General features: G+C 54.5%; 1 protein-coding gene across 1 annotated transcript; it reads left to right on the forward strand.

Annotated features, from left to right (window-relative positions):
- On the forward strand, positions 1-22,140 carry LOC142912113 (protocadherin Fat 1-like). The gene is made up of 11 exons (XM_076060431.1): positions 1-75; positions 3,817-5,199; positions 5,459-5,583; positions 5,716-5,947; positions 7,471-7,532; positions 8,869-9,195; positions 9,417-9,630; positions 11,557-11,696; positions 16,222-16,518; positions 19,097-19,307; positions 20,002-22,140. Exons 2-11 carry the CDS (start codon positions 3,945-3,947, stop codon positions 20,250-20,252), a joined length of 3,114 nt encoding a protein of 1,037 aa, XP_075916546.1. The 5' UTR covers positions 1-75; positions 3,817-3,944; the 3' UTR covers positions 20,253-22,140.
- Positions 22,141-23,287: the final 1,147 nt, after the last annotated feature.

Genomic DNA, 23,287 nt, shown 5'->3' on the forward strand with positions numbered 1-23,287 from the left:
TGTGCCGCTGCCTCCGTCTCGTGCTGGTGCAGCTGTTCGCTCCACGTCGCGCCGTTCACTCTCACAAGCCTGCAGGCGAGTGGCAATGTTATTACAATGTTACTACTAACTACCACTATGTTACCACTAACTACCACCACCACGACTACCACATCTATTACTATCACTACTAACATCACTATTATCACCACAACCACCACCACGACTACCACCACTTCCACTAACTACCACCACTACTACCACTGCTACTACCACGACTACCACTATTATTACTATCACTACTATTACTATCACTACTACCACAACTACTACCACCACTAACTACCACCACCACGACTGCCACCACTACTACCACTGCTACTACCACGACTACCACTACTATCACTACTATTACTATCACCACTACTATCACTACCACCACTACTACCACGACTACTACCACTACTATTATTATCACTACTATTACTATCACTACTATCACCACTACTATCACCACTACTACCACCACCACCACGACTACCACCACTACTACCACCACTACTACCACGACTACTACCACTACTATTACTATCACTACTATTACTATCACTACAATCACCACTACTATCACCACCACCACTACTACCACCACTACTACCACTGCTACTACCACGACTACCACTACTATTACTACTATTACTATCACTACTACCACCACTACTATCACCACTACCACCACCATGACTACCACCACCACTACTACCATTGCTACTACCACTGCACTTGACGCTGTAAGTGTGGTCTTGATATATTAATGACTCAAAGTTGTCCCCGTTCACGGAAATCGATAGTTTAGTCCTAGTCGTAATATTAAACAGCTGAGTGCCGCTGGTGATTCTGAGCCTAGAGGGTTGCGTGAGGACAGACACCAAGCTCCAGACAACACGCTACTGGCTCTTATTGCAGACGCGGCGAGATAAAATGTTCACACCCCCCACCCCCCAAGTAGACAAAAAACCCCTCCACAAATTGCGTGACAATGAAATGGCCTCCCTAGGCCTCGTAAGCACGGGGCCTGCTCTTATAAAACACTAACGGAATCCAACAAGATATTTGTCTGATTTTCAATGCCGCTCTGCAGGCTGTTATATCGGTTCACGAGTCCCAGGAAGTTAGGTGATATCCGCAAAAGAGTGAAAACTTTGAGAGGTGGCGCGTGCCATGTCAAGTATTGCAACTCGGGAGAAGAAGGCCAAGTGGCTTAATGGGCCAGGAGCGAGGCGTACGCCACCTGAACTCTCGCGTGGGGCACGCTGCTCACAGCTGTCGAGGTGGAGCGCGCCGCGTGGGGCACGCCACGTGGTAGGGGTTCAGCCTTGCAGACCAATATACAAAAAGTCTTATTTTTATACGTTTTGACATTGTGTACAATATGGGAGCCGTACTCTTTGGTTCTATTCGGTAAAGTCACGTAGGCAAAAAATAACAAAAATCACGACGTTTCGGCCACAACACAAGTGGCCTTCTTCAGGTGTTGTGGCCAAAACGTCGTGATTTATGTTATTTTATTTTTGTTACCTACGTGACTTTACCGAATAGAACCAAAGAGTATGGATCCTTGCAGTCACGAAAGCTTCAAATCTAGAATATGGGAGCTACCCACGTGCCAAATTTTAGTTTTTTATAGCATGTTGGGAAGCATGCTAAACATCTCGAACAGACACACATCCACACATTTCCCTTTTATTATATATATACAGACAACTAGCTGCTACTGCCCGGCTTCGTCCGGGACTTGGATTCACCACGCCCGGCCGCCTTTGTCTCCCCAGTGCTAGCGATGTTCACACACCGCACAGCAGTTACTCGTTTGAGGCTGAGTCGACCTAGGGGAGGCCCAGGACCGGTTCAGATAATCGTCACCGGTGGTGGCCATGGGCGGGAATCGAACCCGGGTCGCTGGCTGCTCGAACCACAACACACATGTGACGTCACAGCTCACTTGCCGTGCAAAATCTAAATGCATTATTGCACCCCCACCCCCCAAAGAAACAAAAGTGTATTTGTATAATGTTAGCACGGTGTACAGTCTGGAAAGTACCCACATGGCAAATTTAAAGTTTGTTGCATGTCGGAAAGTACGCTAAACATTTTGAACAGACAACACACACAATCACAACTTTGCCTTTTATATATCGATGTAGTGTGTGGTCTTTTTTTATGTGTAGTGCGTGGTCTTGAAATTATAAGAATGTGTAGTGTGTGGCAAGGCCGTAATTTTAATATATATTGGGGTGGGGGGACACATCCCTGTGTAGGCATAGATACCTACACACCCTACATACAGGTGGGTAGTATGTAGTGACTGTTTTTTTCGGTAAATTCACGTATAAATAATAAAAAAGTAATAAAAAAATAAAATTATATAATAGCATACGACGTTTCGATCGCAACACAAGCAATCATCATCAGGTAGAGGAAACATAACAGCAGACAGACCTTAAGTAGGGAGAATTAACACAGATATACCAAGGGATACAGAGAGACGGAACATCACACTAAATCAAACAGGGTTTAGCAAAATTTGTAAACTATATAAAGCAACACAGACGGTCGGTTAATTAAAAATCACGAAAGCGCCTAATCAAGTTAGTATCCAGTAGTGACTCTGTAGTAGTGTCTGGCTCTACAGTAGTGTAGAGGAGTATTGTGAGTAACCAATAAGGGGGCGAACAGAAGGAGGTGATGGGGCGGTTGTGGAGAGAGTGGAGAGTTTCCAATACCTGGGCAGTGTGCTCATGACCGGCTCCCGTTTGACAGCAGATGTCTCCGAATCAGTCGAGCGGCAATATCTTTTCATCGTTTGCGTAACGCTGCTGTGTGGAAGCTACCTGGTCTGTCGCTCCGCACGAAGCTTCAGGTCTTTTCGGCCACGGTCATTCCCTCCCTTTTTTATGCTTGCGAAACGTTAACTCCCTTAATGGAGCATCTTCACCGGTTGGAAAAATTTATGCTGGTTTAACCAAGCTGAATTCTGTAAGGAGCTTACAAACCCTTGAATGATTTGGACAAAGTCCCATCGGTGAGCTCCTCCGGCAGGCAAGGCTGCGTTGGCTGGGTCATGTAGCCCACATGTCCAGTCACCGCATGCCTAAACAGCTTTTGTTCAGCCGGATTGAGGGAGCTCAACGGGCGCGGCACGGGCTAGAGAAGAGATGGAGTGACGTGGTACAGAAGGATGTGGAGCTGAGTGGACATGCCGATGACTGGTACCAGCGGTGTCATAATCGGCCTCTGTGGAGGAGGCTCGTGAAGGACGCTACTTGGCAGTTGGAGGCAGTCGCCCTCCAACAACAACGGAGGGCGGAGGAGCGACGCTCACAACAACGAGCGGAGCGCCGGGTGGCTAAAGCACAGCAGGTTGGCACAGTAGGGGGCACAGGTGGTGCATCAGCCAGTCATCTCAGTCATCTCAGTCAGTCGACCCGTGGCACCTGGGTCTGCCCCGTGACCTCCTGCCCGCGGGCGTTCGCCACTTCACGTGGCCTCAACGTGCACATGGCCTGGCACAAGCGTCGTGGTGACGCCACCGCCACTTAGTGGCGAATGGCGGTGGTTGTAGAAACGTCCCTTTTGAGTATTTGTCTGCTGCTGTAATTGTAAATGTCCACGTGATGGTGATGATGACGACGATGCTGATGAGCCACATTGTCGAGCTATCGTTTACGATGGCCAGGTCGCTTCTGAAAAAGCGCTATCCGGTAACTCAGCGGGGCGCCTTGCCTGGCAAAAAGAAAAATTGTTTGGTTTGTGTTTGGTCTCGATCTGACACGTTAGAGGAGGAGGAGGACCGACACCCCATCGGGAGCGCCCAACGAACCCGGAGACTTTGACGGCGCCCGCCTCTCCGACCGCGGCTCGGTGTCGTCGGCGGCTCTCAGGCGCAGGGCCCGACGCCCGACACGATGGCCTCGGCGCTCCTCCCGCTGCCGCTGCTCCTGCTGCTGCTGCCACCGTGCGTGAGATGCCTCGCCGGGCAACGCGGCCCGCCAGGGTCGCCCCTGCGCTTCACCAGGCCGTCCTACCATGCCACCGTCTACGAGAACTCCGCGCCCGCCACGTACGTGGAGAGCCACGACAAGATGGGGATCCACGTCGGCCGCTCGGCCCCCGGGGCCCGGTACGCCGTCGTGTCCGGGGACGAGGAGGCCGCGTTCGAGGCGGAGGGGCTCGTCGTGGGCGACTTTTGGTTCCTGCGCGTCCGCACAAGGGGCGTGCCATTGGACCGCGAGGAGCGCCACGGCTACACGCTAGGGGTCAAAGCGTTCTCCGAGAACGGCCGCGGGGCGGCGTCCGCCGAGGTCTTCGTCCACGTGCTGGACCGCAACGACCTGAGTCCGCTGTTCTCGGCGTCGTCGTACTCCGCCGGCGTCGCCGACGACGCGCCGGCGGGCGCCGCGCTCCTACGCGTCGCCGCCACGGACGCCGACGAGGGCCCCAACGGGCGCTTCAGTTACACCCTGGAGCAGCGCTCGGACGCCTTCGCCGTGCACCCGGCGAGCGGCGAGGTGACGCTCGCCAGGAGGCTGACGGAGCCCGGCGACGCGGGGCCGCACGAGTTCAAGGTGACGGCCGTCGACGGCGGCGGGCTGAGCGGCTCGGCGCGCGTCGTAGTGAACGTGAGCCGGGCGAACGCCCACGCCCCGCGCGTCGCCGTCGCCGCGACCCGCGCGCCCGCGTGCGGGCCGGCCCCCCTCCGCCTCCGCGTGCCCGAGGACGTCCCGGTGGGGGCCGTCCTCGGCTGGCTCGACGCTGGTGGCCCCGCCGGGGAGGCGCGCTACTCCCTGCGGGGCGAGGACGAGGACGGCGTCACGTTCGCGGTGCACGAGACGAGCGGGGCCCTGCGTCTGGCGCGGCCGCTCGACTTCGAGAGGCGACGCCGCTACGACCTGACGGTGGCCGCGCGCGACGGCGACCCCGGGGGGCCGCCGCCGGCGGTCTGCCGGGCGACGGTGGAGGTGGCGGACGTGGACGAGAACCGCCACGCCCCGCGGTTCACGGAGTTCGCGGCGGCCGCCGCCGTGCGGGAGGACGCCCCCGCGGGGGCCGTCGTCGTCACCGTCGCGGCCGCGGACGAAGACCGGGGGATCGACGGGGAGGTGCGGTACTCCCTCGTGGACGGGTCCGACCTGGGGGTCTTCAGCGTTCATCCGGAGACCGGTAGATCACACCCACTACTGCTATCACTACAACCACCACTTCTACAGCTACCACCGCTACCTCCCTCCTCCCTCCCCCCCTCATCCTGCACAGTCACACATAGTCACTGTAAGATGTTTTTCTTGTTCGTGTTTTTGTTTGTTTGTTGTGGTTGCACCCGATTCAAGCGCCGAATGGCTCACAGGGCTATAACCAAAATAAATAAACTAAAAAAACTAAAAACCCTCGCGGCTAATGACGCCGTGTCCCGCGCCGGCAGGGGCGATCGTCACGGCGCGGCCGCTGGATCGCGAGACGGCGAGCAGCTACTGGCTCGCGGTGCGCGCTACGGATCGCGGACTCGTCCCTCGCTTCGCCACGCTGCACGTCTACGTGGAGGTGCAGGTACGGGAACCCGTGCGCACTTGCGCGCACGCACGCACGTGTGAGTGCGTGCGTTTGCACCGCTGCGTTTTAAAACGACACGATGCGAATGCCGTGCGTCTCTCCCGCCCCCGTCCCGCCGCCCCCCCCCAGGACGTGAACGACAACCCCCCACGGGCGTCGCGTCCGTGGTACCGGGCCGAGGTGGCGGAGAACTCCCCAGGGGGCGTCGCGGCAGCACAAGTTGACGCCTGGGACCCGGACAACGCCGACGCCGCCGCCAACACCGCCGCCGACACCGCCGGGGAGGCGCGGGGCAGGGGCCTCACGTTCAACATCGTCTGCGGAGACCCGCAGGGATTCTTCAACATAAACACCAGCACAGGTGGGGGCGGTGGTGCTGGGGGTGGAGAGCAAATCCACAACATTTACAACGATAGTGTAGTGTGCAGTGTTGTGTGTAGCGTATAGCAGTTTGCAGCGTAGTGTATAGTGTAGTGTATAGTGTATAGCGTAGTGTATAGTGTAGTGTATAGTATAGTGTATAGTAGTGTAGTGTATAGTAATGTATAGTGTAGTGTACAGTGTTGTGTGTAGCGTATAGCAGTGTGTAGCGTAGTGTATAGTGTAGTGTATAGTGTAGTGTATAGTAGTGTATAGTGTAGTGTGTAGCAGTGTAGTATATAGTGTAGTGTATAGTGTAGTGTTGTGTGTAGTGTAGTGTGTTGTGTTGTGTGTAGCGTAGTGTGTTGTGTTGTGTGTAGCGTAGTGTATAGTAGTGTATAGCGTGTAGTGTATAGTGCAGTGTATAGTATATAGCGTAGTGTATAGCGTAGTGTATAGTGTATTGTAGTGTATTGTAGTTTAGTGTTGTAAGGACGAGCAGACTTCTTTAGGAGGCACACTCTGTTTATTGTATTATTTCCTTATACAACGCTTAACACACACAGAGGGATATTCGGTCCCCTCACCCGATACCCTAGGGAGGTACAGCCTCTGGACCTGGCGGGACTCACACGTCTACCGCTAACCTCCTTGATACCTAAGGAGGTACAACCTCCGGACTTGGCGGGACTCACACGTCTACCGCTATCCTAGTCCTCCGGCTAGGACCTAGGGGAGGCTATCTGACCCACCGCTGGCCCGGTGGGTCCTGACCACTGGGTTTGCCGAGCCTTAGCCCTTAGAAGGGCTGGAAGGCTGGTCCAGGGTCCTAGCTAGGCTTCAGCCCAGTCTTCTGTCTTTGTGCAGGGAGAGAACTCCCCAAGGTCCGTTGGGTCACCCGTCTTATACTCCTTCGTGGCCAGGTAGAACCAATCATACATTCCCACGTGGAACCGTCTGATTGGTTCGTACCAAACCCTGGCCACGATTTGTTTCACCTCGACTGACCCCAACCGTTGTACCCAGGGGTAATGCTGTACTGCCCTGGTGGCAATGCAGGTTACGCAACAGCGCGTAGTTATAAGTGTATAGTGTAGTGTATAGTAGTGTAGAGTGTATTGTATAGTGTATAATAGTGCTTAGCGTAGTGTATAGTGTAGTGTATATTGTAGTGTATAGTAGTGTATTGTAGTGTATAGTGTAATGTATAGTAGTGTATAGTGTAGTGTATAGTAGTGTATAGTGTAGTGTATAGCAGTGTGTAGCGTAGTGTATAGCGTGTATTGTAGTGTATTGTAGTGTATAGAGAGCAAATCCAACAACATTTACTATCGACGCATTTCCATTTGGCACGATGTGACCCAACATAGCCTGACATCACGTGGTGATGTCGTCTTTAAGTTGTCAACTGACGAGCTACCCCCCCCACCCCGTCTCCACGTTGACGCCCCCCACCCCACCGTGTGCGTGTGCCGGCCGGCGTGGGAGGGTTGTGGTTCACCTCTGGTGAACGACTCGTCACAGGCGTCATCCACACCACCAGCAGGCCGCTGGACAGAGAGAGGCAGGCGGAGCACGAGCTGGAGGTAAGAGTCACCGTGAGGGTGGTGGTTGTGGTGGGGGTGGTAGTTGTGGTGGTGGTGGTGTTGGTGGTAGTGGTGGTGGTAGTGGTGGTTGTAGTAGTAGTGGTGGTGGTAGTGATAATGGTAGTGGTAGTAGTGGTGGTAGTTGTAGTAGTGGTGGTGTTAGTGGTAGTCGTGGTGGTGTTGGTAGCGGTGTTCGTGATGGTGGTGGTAGTGGTAGTAGTGGTGGTGGAAGTTGTGGTGGTAGTGGTGGAAATAGTGGCGGTGGTGGTAGTGATGCTGGTAGTAGTGGTGGTGGTAGTAGTGGTAGTGGTGGAGTGATGGTGGTGGTGGTAGTAGTGGTGATGGTGGTAGTAGTGCTGGTGCTATTGGTGGTGGTGATGATAATGGTAGTAGTAATGGTGGTGGTAGTCGTGTTGGTGGTGGCATTGGTAGTGGTGGTAGTGATGGTGGTGGTAGTGGTAGTAGTGGTGGTGGAAGTTGTGCTGGTAGTGGTGGAAGTTGTGGTGGTGGTAGTAGTAGTGGTGATGGTAGTGGTGGGTGGTGGTAGTGGTAGTAGTGGTGGTAGTAGTAGTGATGATGATGGTAGTGGTGGTGGTGGTAGTGGTAGTAGTGGTGGTAGGGATGGTGGTGGTGGTGGAGTGATGGTGGTGGTAGTGGTAGTAGTGGCTGTGGTGGTGGTAGTTGTGGTGGTGGTAGTTGTGGTGGTAGTGATAATGGTGGTGGTAGTAGTGGTAGTGGTGGTGGTGGTAGTAGTGGTGGTAGTGGTGGTACAGTAGGGGACACAGTTGGTGCATCAGCCAGTCATCTCAGTCGACCCGTGGCACCTGGGTCTGCCCCGTGACCTCCGGCCAGCGGGCGTTCGATACTTCACGTGGCTTCAACGTGCACCTAGCCTGGCACAAGCGTCATGGTGACATCACTGCCACTTAGTGGCCGAATGGCGGTTGTTGTTGTGCGTGCGTGTCTGTATGTGCGTGTCTGTGCGTGCGTGTCTGTGCGTGTCTGTGTGTGTCTGTGCTTGCGTGTCTGTGCGTGTCTGTGTGTGTCTGTGCGTGTGTGTCTGTGCATGTGTGTCTGTGCATGTCTGTGCGTGTCTGTGCGTGTCAGTGTGTGTCTGTGCGTGTCTGTGTGTGTCTGTGTCTGTGTGTGTCTGTGTGTGTCTGTGTGTGTCTGTGTGTGTGTGTCTGTGCGTGCGTGTCTGTGTGTGTCTGTGCGTGTCTGTGTGTGTCTGTGTGTGTCTGTGCGTGTCTGTGTGTGTTTGTGCGTGTGTGTCTGTGCGTGCGTGTCTGTGCGTGTCTGTGCGTGTCTGTGTGTGCTTCCCGCCGGCCGGCGCCAGGTGTCCATCGTGGACGGCGGCGTCCCCCCGCGTGAAGCGAGGGTGGCGGTGACGCTGAGCGTCTCCGACGAGAACGACAACGCCCCGCGCTTCCCCAGGAACCTCACGCGAGTCAAAGTCGTCGCGGCGGCGGCGGCGCCGACCCCGGGCCCGGCGGTGCCCGTCGCCCGTGTCTACGCCGCCGACGCCGACCGGGGCATCAACGCGGATCTGCGTTACGTCATCAGCGGGGGGCACGACGTTGGAGACTTTGCCATCGACCGCGCGCGAGGAATCGTCTACAGCCAGAGCAGGCGGCAGCCTGCGGGGACATCCAACTCAATCACGGTGCTGGGCACACTCCACATGCTACCTCCTCCTCTCCTGCTCTCCCTACTCCCCCTCTCCCTCCTCCTCTCCCTCCTCCTCTCCCTCCTCACGCAGACACGCATGACGAGGTAACCCCGACTCGACGCAAGGACCCCCCCCCCCCCGCCTCGCCTCTTATCGCCGCGACGATTCGACCGCTGAAACGGAACTCGCCGATGTCGGCGTCGCCGGCCCCGCAGGTCCACGCCACGGACGGGGGGCGACCGCCCAAGTCGTCGACGGCCACGCTCCACGTGGAGTGGATCGCCGCTCCACGGCCACCCGAGACGCCCGCGGCCTTCGCCCTGAGGCAGCACGCGGTCACCGTGGCGGAGACGGCCGCCGTGGGCATGGTGGTGATCGTGCTGCCCACGGAGAGCACGTGGGGGAGCCTCCTGTGGTTCAGCATCACAGGTCACGTGGTGCCACCACACACACCACACACACACACCACACACACACCACACACACCACACACTCACCACACACACACCACACACACACAACACACACACCACACACACACCACACACACGACACACACCACATACACACCACACACTCACCACACACTCCACACACACACATACACCACACACACCACACACACCACACACACACCACACACACCACACACACACCACACACACCACACACCACACACACCACACACACACCACACACTCACCACACACTCCACACACACACATACACCACACACACCACACACACCACACACACACCACACACTCACCACACACTCCACACACACACATACACCACACACACCACACACACCACACACACACCACACACACCACACACACACCACACACACCACACACCACACACACCACACACCACACACACCACACACACACCACACACACCACACACACCACACACACACCACACACACACCACACACACCACATACACACCACACACACCACACACACACATACACCACACACACCACACACACCACACACACACCACATACACCACACACACCACACACACACCACACACACACCACACACACCACACACACACCACACACACACACACACATACACCACACACACCACACACACCACACACACACCACACACACACACCACACACACCACACACACACACCACACACACACCACACACTCACCACACACACACACATATACACCACACACACCACACACACCACACACACCACACACACCACACACACACCACACACACCACACACACACTACACACACACACCACACGCCCCACACACACACACACCACACACACACACACCACACACACGCACCACACACACCACACACACACCACACACACCGCACACACCACACACACCACACACACACCACACACACCACACACACCATACACACACACCACACACCACACACACACCACACACACACACCACACACCCCACACACATACACCACACACACCACACACACCACACACCACACACACCACACAGACCACACACACCACACACACCACACACACACCACACACCACACACACACCACACACAACACACACCACACACACACCACACATACACCACACACACACACCACACGCACCACACACACACCACACACACACACCACACACACGCACCACACACACACCCACACACACACCACACACACCACACACACACACACACCACACACACCACACACATACACGACGCACACCACACACACACACACCACACACACTACACACACACCACACACACACACCACACACACACACCACACACACCACACACACCACACACCACACACACCACACACCCCACACACCACACACACCACACACACACCACACACACCACACACACACCACACACACACCACACACACCACACACACAGTCACACACACAGTAACACACACACATCACACACACCACACACACCACACCACACACACCATACGCACCACACACACACACCACACACACCACACACACACACACCACACACACAGAACACACACCACACACCACACACCACACACATCACACACACCACACACACCACACACACACACCACACACACACACCACACACATCATACACACACCACACACACCACACACAAACACCACACACACCACACACACACCACACACACACCACACACACACCACACACACACCACACACACAATACACACCACACCCCAACCCACGTGTTGTGTTCATGGTGACATCATGTGGATGGTTTAACGGTGACATCTTGATGGTGGTGTGCTAACGGTGACGTGATGATGATGATGATGACGATGGTGACGGTGTTGGCAGGCGGTAACTGGGAGGGCAGCTTCCACGTGACGGAGCACAGCGGCTTTGTGGAGGTGGCCAAGCCGCTGGATGCCGAGCGGTGCTCCCTCTACCGGCTCACCGTGACGCTCACCGACGGGACCAACGCTGCAACCACCCTGGTGGGCAGGCACGCGTGTCTGTGTGTGTGTCTGTGTGTGCGTCTGTGTCTGTGTGTGTCGGTGTGTGTGTCTGTGTGTGTGTCTGTGTGTGTCTGTGTGTGTGTCTGTGTGTGTGTGTCTGTGTGTGTCTGTGTGTGTGTCTGTGTGTGTCTGAGTGTGTCTGTGTGTGTGTCTGTGTGGGGAGCGATAGTGTAGCGGTTAGCGCGCTGCGCTATGAACCTGGCGACCCGGGTTCGATTCCCGCTCACGGCCAACACCAGTGACGATTATCTGAACCGGTCCCGGGCCTCCCCTAGGTCGACTCAGCCTCAAATGAGTACCTGGTGCGGTGTGTAAACATTGCCACTAGGGAGACAAAGGCGGTCGGGCGTGGTGCTGGCCACCCACCCCCTCGTGTACCGTTCCGGCCTTCATAGGTGCTCGCTAACAGCACTTGCCCCTACAGTCTGTTAAGGCTATATGGGGGATCTTTGTCTTTGTGTGTGTGTCTGTGTGTGTGTCTGTGTGTGTGTCTGTGTGTGTCTGTGTGTCTGTGTGTGTGTCTGTGTGTCTGTGTGTGTGTCTGTGTGTCTGTGTGTGTGTTTGTGTGTCTGTGTGTGTGTCTGTGTCTGTGTGTGTGTCTGTGTGTGTGTCTGTGTGTGTCTGTGTGTGTGTGAATGTGTGTGTGTGTCTGTGTGTGTCTGTGTGTGTGTCTGTGTGTGTGTCTGTCCGGCAAAACAACCCCCTACCTCCTCGCGGTGCCGGACGGGCAACTCTGTCGTGGACAGTGCTGTGGGGGGAGATCCAATTTTGATTGGCTCCTCCCCTCATGGCATATGTGTCCACCACAGGGGCTAAACGGGGGCTCTGGACGGGTGCGAGGGGCTGGTAACCCCTCCACCTTCAATGAATTACCACGAAACCACGAATTAAACTGAAATATGTAACTAATAAGCTTGTGCTGGAGGCCCCGGGGGGCCAGGCGTCTATGACGTCTCCTGGCCAAACCCCAATTGGCGGAGCCAGGAGATTGAATACCTACCCTCGGGGCTACTCCAGAAACAACGAAAAGCCACTACGGGTGGCCACGTGGAATGTTCGAACGCTCACTGCAGAAGAGAGGCTGCCACTCCTCTGTCGGGAGCTGGACCGGTATCGCCTGGATCTATGCGGCATTCAGGAGGTCCGGTGGACCGGCTCTGGCTCCTGCCACCATGAGGGGTGGACAGTTCTCTACTCGGGGCAGCAGACTGCCAAACAACAGGGTGTGGGTCTTCTTTTGAACAAAAGAATGAAGGGGGCGTGGGAGCGTGGCGGTGAGGTGTGGGAAGCTGTAAGCCCCAGGCTACTTTGGGCTCGCCTTCCCATCAACCGGAGGCGAGAAATGGTGGTCGTGGTTACTTATGCCCCCACCGAAGATGAACATCCGTGGAGGGATGCAGGCAAAGCCGATGAGTCAGATGCCTTCTATGACCTCCTGTCACAGGTGCTGGCTAAAGTGGCCTCTCGGGATAGAGTCATCATGTTGGGTGACTTCAATGCCCGAGTTGGTCATGATACTGGCACCTGGTCTGGAGTGATTGGAGGGCATGGGCCAGATCAGCTCAATAACAACGGTAGGAGGCTGCTAGATTTTTGTGCAGCCCATGTGCTTGTAATTACCAACACGCTGTTCCGGCATCGGCGCATCCACACAACATCATGGATGCATGCCGGGTCCAAGCAAGAACATCTGCTGGACTACATAGTGACGGACCAGCGAATGCGAGCACATGTCCTTGACACCAGGACCTACCGTGGAGCTGATCTGCCCTCTGACCATCGACTAGTCATCTGTAAGATGCGCCTGCCATTCTTCCACTCCGGTGGTGGGTGTACACCCAGGACCCCATTCCAACCTAAAGTGGCCTGGTCTCAGTTATCTGATGAAAGTTGCAAGCGAGAATTTCATCATCGCTTGCGGCTGGGATTGGCATCGTCCCCGACTCCTCCTGATGTCGAGGGTAAATGGGCGAGGTTTAGAACTGTGACTCATGCAGCTGCAATGGCTGCTTTGGGTACACGGTCCAGACCTCCCCAGAGACCCTGGCTGACAGAGGAGGTGTTCAGGATGGTTGAGAAAAAGCGACAGGCCCACTGTCATCGGCTACAGAATCCCACGTCAGAGAATGAGGAGGCTTACCGCAGCCTTCGCTCGGAGGTTCGGAGAGCCGTGAGGCGCTGCAAGGATGGGTGGTGGTCGCGGGTTGCTGAGGAGATGGAGTCTGCCTCAGTGGCCCGTGATCACAAATCTCTATTTAACTCCATCAAAAAAGTAACCTGCAGCGCCACACCTATTACCATCATTAGGGGAAAAAACGGTGATCCAATCTCCGACCCCCAGGAACAGGTTCGCAGATTTGCTGAGCATTTCTGTGAGGTCCTGGGGGAGGGAAAATCCCTCAGCCAGGAAAACATCGTGGCACAAAGTGAGGATGACCCTGCTGAGGCTGCGGTGCCTCAAATATTGGAAGAAGTCACCCCCTGTGAGTGGCTGGCTGAGGTGCCATCTGCTGAGGAAGTATTGCAGGTGATCCGGAGTCTGAGACCAGGAAAGGCAGCGGGCAGAGATGATCTCCCAAGCGAAATGCTGAGGGAGGGTGGCGTTTGTGCACAGACTGCCCTATATGACATCATAACAACAGTCTGGACCACTGGACGGGTTCCGCAGGATTGGAAGGATGCCCTGGTGGTCCCCCTTTTTTAAGAAGGGGGACCGCACAGACTGTAACAACTACAGGGGCATCTCACTCCTCAGTGTGCCGGGAAAGGTCCTGGCAAGGATTATTCAGCATCGCCTTGCCAGGCACGCTGAGGAGAGGCTTGCGGAGCCCCAATGCGGTTTCAGGATAGGGCGGTCCTGCACAGATGCCATATTTTCTGTCCGTCTGCTACAGCAGAGGTGTAGGGAATTCCAACAAGACCTACATCTCTGCTTTATTGACCTGGTCAAGGCCTATGATACCATCAGTAGGCCTGGGCTCTGGGTCGTTCTTCGTGCTTTTGGAGTACCTGACCATCTGCTCACGATCATTAAGGACCTTCATGATGGTGAGCGGGCCCGGGTAAAACTACGTGGCCGGGAGTCAGAGCCATTCCCTGTACACCTTGGGGTGCGACAGGGATGTCCTCTGGCTCCCACATTATTTAACATCTATTTTGACCACGTAGTCCGTGAAGCCTTCAATAGCTGTACCAGGGGAATCTCCATATGGTACAGATATAATGGGAGGCTAATCGATGCCCGGGTGCGGTCAAGGGATGGCTCCCTATTGCTCAACCACGTTATGTATGCTGATGATTTGGTAATAGCTGCTCAGTCAGAGGAGGAGTTGGAGACGCTGCTGCTGAGACTGGAGCGTGCCACTAAGAGGTGGGGCCTTACCATCAGCCCCACCAAAACTAAGCACCTGCCTGGGTATTTTGTACCATCGGACACTCCACCCCCACAACTCCCAATCGGTGATGGGGCAGTTGTGGAGAGAGTGGAAATTTTCACATACCTGGGCAGTGTGCTTATGACTGGCTCCAGTTTAACAGCAGAGGTCTCACTCCGAATCAGTCGAGCGGCAATATCTTTTCATCGGTTGTGTAACGCTGTGTGGAAGCTACCTGGTCTGTCGCTCCGCACTAAGCTTCAGGTCTTCTCGGCCACGGTCATTCCCTCCCTTCTCTACGCTTGCGAAACGTGGACCCCCCTAATGGAACATCTTCGCCGGTTAGAAACATTTAGGCTGGCCTGCCTACGATCCATCCTGGGTTTAACCAGACTGGATTGTGTGAGGAGCTCACAAATCCTTGAAAGATCTGGGCAGGGTCCCATCGGTGAGCTCCTCCGGCAGGCAAGGCTGCGATGGCTGGGTCATGTAGCCCGCATGCCCAGCCACCGCATGCCGAAACAGCTTTTGTTTGGCCGGATTGAGGGGGCTAAGCGGGAGCGGCACGGGCTAGAGAAGAGATGGAGTGATGTGGTACAGGAGGACGTGGAGCTGAGTGGACTTGCCGATGACTGGTACCAGCGGTGTCAAGATCGGCCTCTGTGGAGGAGGCTCGTGAAGGATGCTACTGGGCAGTTGGAGGCAGTCGCCCTCCAACAACAACGGAGGGCGGAGGAGCGACGCTCACAACAACGAGCGGAGCGCCGGGTGGCTAAAGCACAGCAGGTTGGCACAGTAGGGGGCACAGGTGGTGCATCAGCCAGTCATCTCAGTCAGTCGACCCGTGGCACCTGGGTCTGCCCCGTGACCTCCTGCCAGCGGGCGTTCGACACTTCACGTGGCCTCAGGGTGCACATAGCCTGGCACAAGCGTCGTGGTGACGTCACCGCCACTTAGTGGCGAATGGCGGTTGTTGTTGTGTGTCTGTGTGTGTCTGTGTGTGTGTCTGTGTGTGCACCGTCCACGACAGCGTTGCCCGTCCGGCACCACGAGGAGGTAGTGGGTTGTTTTACCACCCGCATCACCACATTACTCACCCCCACTACCCTCACCACCCACCCCCCCGCCAGGTGGAGGTGACGGTACTGGACGTGAACGACCACCGGCCCCGCTTCTCCCGTGACCTCTACGAGGCGACCGTGGCCGAGGAGACTCCTCCTGCCGCCGCCGGGATCCTGCGGCTGGAGGCGACGAACGCCGATGCCGGCGCCGTCGCCGCCCGGCTCTCCTTCTCCCTCGTCGGCTTAGGCGGCGGCGACGCCGCGGAGAGCCTGCGTCTGTTCCGCGTGGACCCCGTCACCGGCGAGGTCACCGCCGCCGAGAGGCTGGACCGAGAGGCCAAGCGGAGCCACCTGCTCACCGTCATGGTGAGAGGGCGCCACGCCAGGTGCACGTGTGTGTACGTGTGTACGTGTTTACATGTGTACGTGTGTGTGTACTTGTGTGAGAGTGAGGTGTGTACGTGTGTGTGTACGTGTGTGAGAGTGAGGTGTTAACATCGCCACTAGGGAGACTAAGGCGGTCGGGCGTGGTGCTGGCCACCCACCCCCTCGTGTACCGTTCCGGCCTTCATAGGTGCTCGCTAACAGCACTTGCCCCTACAGTCTGTTAAGGCTATACAGGGGATCTTTATCTTTGTGTGAGTGAGTGTGTGTGAGTGAGTGTGTGTGTACGTGTGTGTGTGCGTGTGTGTACGTGTGTGTGTGCGTGTGTGTACGTGTGTGTACGTGTGTGTGTGTACGTGTGTGTGTGTATGTGTGTGTACGTGTGTGTGTGTGTACGTGTGTGTGTGTACGTGTGTGTGTGTACGTGTGTGTACGTGTGTGTGTGCGTGTGTACATGTGTTGTGTTGTACGTGTGTGTGTACGTGTGTGTGTGTGCGTGTGTGTGTGTACATATGTGTGTGTACGTGTGTGTGTACGTGTGTGTGTACGTGTGTGTGTGTACGTGTGTGTGTACATGTGTGTGTGTACGTGTGTGTGCCGACCGTGCAAATCGAAGGTGCTGATGACGACGATGATGACGACGATGACAATGATGCCGTGACCGCTGTCTTGCGTGGTGACCATAGTGTCCTGTATAGTAGTGTTTAGCGTACTGTGTAGTAGTATATAGTGTACCGTATAGTAATGTGTAGTGTAGTGTATAGTGTAGTGTATAGTGTATAGTAGTGTATAGTGTAGTCTATAGTGTAGTGTATAGTGTAGTGTATAGTAGTGTGTAGTGTAGTGTATAGTGTAGTGTATAGTAATGTGTAGTGTAGTCTATAGTGTAGTGTATAGTAGTGTATAGTGTAGTGTATAGTGTCCTGTATCGTAGTGTTTAGCGTACTGTATAGTAGTGTATAGTATAGTGTATAGTAGTGTATAGGCTAGTGTATAATGTAGTGTATAGTGTAGTGTATAGTAGTGTAGTGTATAGTGTACTGTATAGTGTACTGTATAGTGTAGTGTATAGTAGTCTATAGTGTAGTGTATAGTAGTGTATAGTGTAGTGTATAGTAGTGTATAGTGTAGTGTATAGTGTATTGTATAGTAGTGTATAGTGTAGTGTATAGTAGTCTATAGTATAGTGTATTGTATAGTTGTGTAGTGTATAGTGTAGTGTATAGTAGTGTATAATGTACCGTATAGTAGTGTATAGTGTAGTGTACAGTGTAGTGTATAGTAGTGTATAGTAGTGTAATGTATAGTAGTGTATAGTGTACTGTATAGTAGTGTACAGTGTAGTGTATAGTAGTGTATAGTAGTGTAGTGTACAGTATTGTATAGTGTACTGTATAGTAGTGTAGTGTATAGTAGTGTGTAGTGTAGTGTATAGTAGTATAGTGTACAGTAGTGTATAGTGTACTGTATAGTAGTGTACAGTGTAGTGTATAGTAGTGTATAGTGCAGTGTATAGTGTAGTGTATATTAGTGTAGTGTATAGTAGTGTATAGTGTAGTGTATAGTGTTGTGTATAGTGTAGTGTATAGTTTAGTGTAGTGTATAGTAGTGTAGTGTATAGTAGTGTATAGTGTATAGTAGTGTATAGTAGTCTATAGTGTAGTGTGTAGTGTATAGTAGTGTATAGTGTGGTGTATAGTGGTATAGTGTAGTGTATAGTGTAGTGTATAGTAGTGTATAGTAGTCTATAGTGTAGTGTATAGTGTAGTGTATAGTAGTGTACAGTGTAGTGTATAGTGTAGTGTATAGTAGTGTACAGTGTAGTGTATAGTGTAGTGTATAGTAGTGTGTAGTGTATAGTAGTGTACAGTGTAGTGTATAGTAGTGTAGTGTATAGTAGTGTGTAGTGTAGTGTACAGTATAGTAGTGTACAGTGTAGTGTATAGTATTGTGTCGTGTAGTTTGTCACGTAAACAAACCGCGTAACCGATGGCCACGTTTTGTTTCGGTGACGACAAACCTTGGTGATTGGCCGTGTCAGGTGCCGGTGTCGCAGTTTGACGGCACCGCAGCGCCGGTCACGTCGCACGCGACCAGCACGACGTGACTCACCGCGGACGGTCTCCTCCTGTCAGGGGGCGTTCGTGGCGAGCGATCTCTCCGCTCGGACCTCTCTCTCACTCTCTCTCTCACTCTCTATCTCACTCTCTCTCACTTTCTCACTCTCTCTCACTCACTCTCTCTCTGTCTCACTTTCACACTCTCTCACTCTCTCTCTGTCTCACTTTCACTCTCTATCTCTATCTCACTCTCTCTCACTCACTCTCTCTCTGTCTCACTTTCACACTCTATCTCTCTCTCACTCTCTTCTCACTCTCTGTCTCACTTTCACTCTCTCTCACTCTCTCTCTGTCTCACTTTCACTCTCTCTCACTCTCTCTCTGTCTCACTTTCACTCTCTCTCTCTATCTCTCTCTCACTCTCTCTCTCTCACTCTCTCTCCCTCACCCTCTCACTCTCTCACTGTCTCTCTCACTCTCTCACTCTCTCGCACAAACAGGTGCAGGACGGCGGGATCCCCGTGAGGCGAGCGTACGCCACGCTGGCGGTGAGCGTCGACGATGCCAACGACCACGCGCCCCGCTTCACCGGCGGCCCCTACGAGGCCCGCGTGGCCGAGTCGGCGGCCGTGGGCTCCGCCGTGGTGCGCGTCACGGCGCTGGACCGCGACGAAGGCCCCAACGCCGACGTCAGATACAGCATCAGCCACGGTGACCGCCTCACCACCACTCCCACCGCTCCCACCACCACTTCCACCACTCCCACCGCTCCCACCACTCCCACTACCACTCCCACCACTCTCACCACTCCCACCACTCCCACTACTCCCACCACCACTCCCACCACTCCCACCACTCCCACCGCTCCCACCACTCCCACCACCGCCACCACTCCCACTCCCACCACTCCCACCACTCCCACCGCTCCCACCGCCACCGCTCCCACCACCACTCCCACCACTCCCACCACTCCCACCACTCCCACTCCCACCACTCCCACCACTCCCACCGCTCCCACCACTCCCACCACTCCCACCACTCCCACCGCTCCCACCACTCCCACCACTCCCACTCCCACCACTCCCACCACTCCCACCGCTCCCACCACTCCCACCACTCCCACCACTCCCACCTCCACTCCCACCACTCCTACCACAACCACTCCCACCGCTCCCACCACTCCCACCACTCCCACCGCCACTCCCCCCCACGCGGAGGGAGTTTCTGCACTGGAGCACATTTCCCGTGTCGCGTTTTTTTCGTGGCGACGCTCCGTCGCGTGTCTCTCCCCCGTCCAGCTCGGATCGCCGGCGGCCGACGGGCGCCGGGGCTTCCCACCCGCGGCGTTCGCCCTCGGCGGTTCCCTTCGCTTTTGACGACGCGAACTCGCGAATTCCCCCGGCAGGAAACGTGGGGAATTCCTTCGCCGTCCACGGCGCGCTGGGCGTCGTCTCTGTGGCGAGGAAGCTGGACGGCTCCGCGGTAGAGGCCTACGAGCTGACGGTGAGGGCGGCCGACCGGGGGCGCCCGTGCCGCTCCACGAGTATCACCGTCCACGTCGTCGTCGTCGTCGCCGCCGCTACCGCAAACACCGCCTCGGACGGCGCTCCACCCACATTCGCCTCCAGAGGCGGAGTGGTCGATTTACACCCGTAGAATAACACAGAGACCCGTAGACTAACACAGAGACCCGTAGACTAACACAGAGACCCGTAGACTAACACAGAGACCCGTAGACTAACACAGAGACCCATAGATTCACACAGAAACCCATAGATTCACACAGAGACCCGTAGACTAACACAGAGACCCATAGATTCCCACAGAGATCCATAGATTCACACAGAGACCCGTAGGCTAACACAGAGCCCATAGATTCCCACAGAGACCCGTAGACTAACACAGAGACCCGTAGACTAACACAGAGACCCGTAGACTCACACAGAGACCCGTAGACTAACACAGAGACCCGTAGACTAACACAGAGACCCGTAGACTCACACAGAGACCCGTAGATTCACACAGAGACCCGTAGACTAACACAGAGACCCGTAGACTCACACAGAGACCTGTAGACTCACACAAAAACCAATAGACTAACACAGAGACCCGTAGACTAACACAGAGACCCGTAGACTCACACAGAGACCCGTAGACTCACACAAAAACCAATAGACTAACACAGAGACCCGTAGACTCACACAGAGACCCATAGATTCACACAGAGACCCGTAGACTAACACAGAGACCCGTAGATTCACACAGAGATCCATAGATTCACACAGAGACCCGTAGACTAACACAGAGCCCATAGATTCCCACAGAGACCCGTAGACTAACACAGAGACCCGTAGACTAACACAGAGACCCGTAGACTAACACAGAGACCCGTAGACTAACACAGAGACCTATAGATTCACACAGAAACCCATAGATTCACACAGAGACCTGAAGACTAACACAGAGACCCAGAGATTAACACAGAGATCCATAGATTCACACAGAGACCCGTAGACTAACACAGAGACCCAGAGATTAACACAGAGACCCATAGATTCACACAGAGACCCGTAGACTAACACAGAGACCCGTAGACTCACACAGAGACCCATAGATTCACACAGAGACCCGTAGACTAACACAGAGACCCATAGATTCACACAGAGATCCATAGATTCACACAGAGACCCGTAGACTAACACAGAGCCCATAGATTCCCACAGAGACCCGTAGACTAACACAGAGACCCGTAGACTAACACACCGTAGACTAACACAGAGACCCGTAGACTAACACAGAGACCCATAGATTCACACAGAAACCCATAGATTCACACAGAGACCCGTAGACTAACACAGAGACCCATAGATTCACACAGATCCATAGATTCACACAGAGACCCGTAGACTAACACAGAGACCCATAGATTCACACAGATCCATAGATTGACACAGAGACCCATAGACTAACACAGAGACCCATAGATTCACACAGAAATCCATAGATTCACACAGAGACCCGTAGACTAACACAGAGCCCATAGATTCCCACAGAGACCCGTAGACTAACACAGAGACCCATAGATTCACACAGAGACCCGTAGACTAACACAGAGACCCATAGATTCACACGGAGACCCATAGATTCACACAGAGACGCATATATTCACACAGAGACCCGTAGACTTAACACAAAGACCCATAGATTCACACAGAGACCTGCTGGACTATCCTACTCACTTCACCAGCCGTCCACCACCCAGCCTGCCTCTCTCTTTACCCCCCCTCGGAGCGGTGCTGGGCCTCCCCTATGTACGCTCTGCCTCAAACGAGCGTACCTGCTGCTGCAGCTCCTGCTGCTGCTGCGTAGTGAACATCACCGCGGGGGAGACAAAGGCGGTCGGTCAGGGGTGGTGCCACAGTGTTAGGTGTGCGAGTAGGAGCACTCGTTCCGACAGTCTGTTGGGGCTACACGGGGCGTGGGGAGTCATTGTCTATTGCGGTGACATTGTCAGTGAATGTTCTCGATTAAACAAAATTGCTAAACGTTGTTTTGGATTTTTGCGCATACAATGTTTTTGTTTTTTCCCTGCAACTCATTTCATCGTGAGAATGGGGAAATGCAGAGGGGGTGGGGAGAGGGGTGGGGTGTGCAGTAACATCCAGCCACGTGACAATTTAACGACGGTCGAGTTTCTCGGAGAGTCCCCGACGTGAAGTGAACCTCGTGGCCGGACCCCCCGGGGGTCCCCAATAAACGGAAGCCAAAATCGCCGCCCAATTATTTACTTTTGGGCGACTCCGTCTCCCCACCCCCCCCTCCCCCCCCACTAGCGCACGCAATAAACGCAGCGAGCCACCGGGAATCAATCCTCCGGTGCTCCGCCGAGCACCCCGTCGTCGTCTAAGTCGTCGTCTAAGTCGTCGTCTAAGTCGTCGTCTAAGTCGTCGTCTAAGTCGTCGTCTAAGTCGCGGCCAGAACGGCCGTAGTCACAAAACTTTGATGAGCGCGCGTCGAGCGGAGCTCGTCGAGAGGAAGAGGTCGCCTCGTCGGTTGGCCCTTCAGCGGACATGAAACGACGTCGCAACGCAGTTCACGCGAGAGCCGGGGGGCGGGGGGGGGCTTATGGGACCCCGGGGTCACCGCCATGAGGGTCAAATGTGTGAAGGTCTCAAGCAGATGCAGAGGGCAGGGGGTGCACGCTGGAGCGTAGCGGACTGGAGAAGCACCAGGGCCCCAGGTGCACAGTGAGGCGAGAGAGAGAACCGCGCTGGGAGTTGTCACAGCAGCAGCAGCAACAACAGCAACAACAACAGCAGCAGCAACAACAACAGTAACAACAGCAACAACAGCAACAACAACAGTAACAACAACAGCAACAGCAACAACAACAGCAGCAGCAACAACAACAGTAACAACAGCAACAACAGCAACAACAACAGTAACAACAACAGTAACAGCAACAACAACAGCAGCAACAACAACAGTAACAACAGCAACAACAGCAACAACAACAGTAACAACAACAGCAACAACAGTAACAACAGCAGCATCAACAGTAACAACAACAGCAGCAGCAACAACAGTAACAACAACAGCAGCAGCAGCAACAACAGTAACAACACCAACAACAACAGTAGCAACAAAGGCAACAACAGTAACAACAACAGCAACAGCAGCAACAACAGTCT

Source organism: Petromyzon marinus, unplaced genomic scaffold (assembly GCF_048934315.1).
Source record: "Petromyzon marinus isolate PM22_M1 ecotype Great Lakes invasive population unplaced genomic scaffold, UKy_Petmar_22M1.pri1.0 PM_G_Scaffold_19, whole genome shotgun sequence".
In the NCBI taxonomy this organism is placed as follows: Eukaryota; Metazoa; Chordata; class Hyperoartia; order Petromyzontiformes; family Petromyzontidae; genus Petromyzon; species Petromyzon marinus.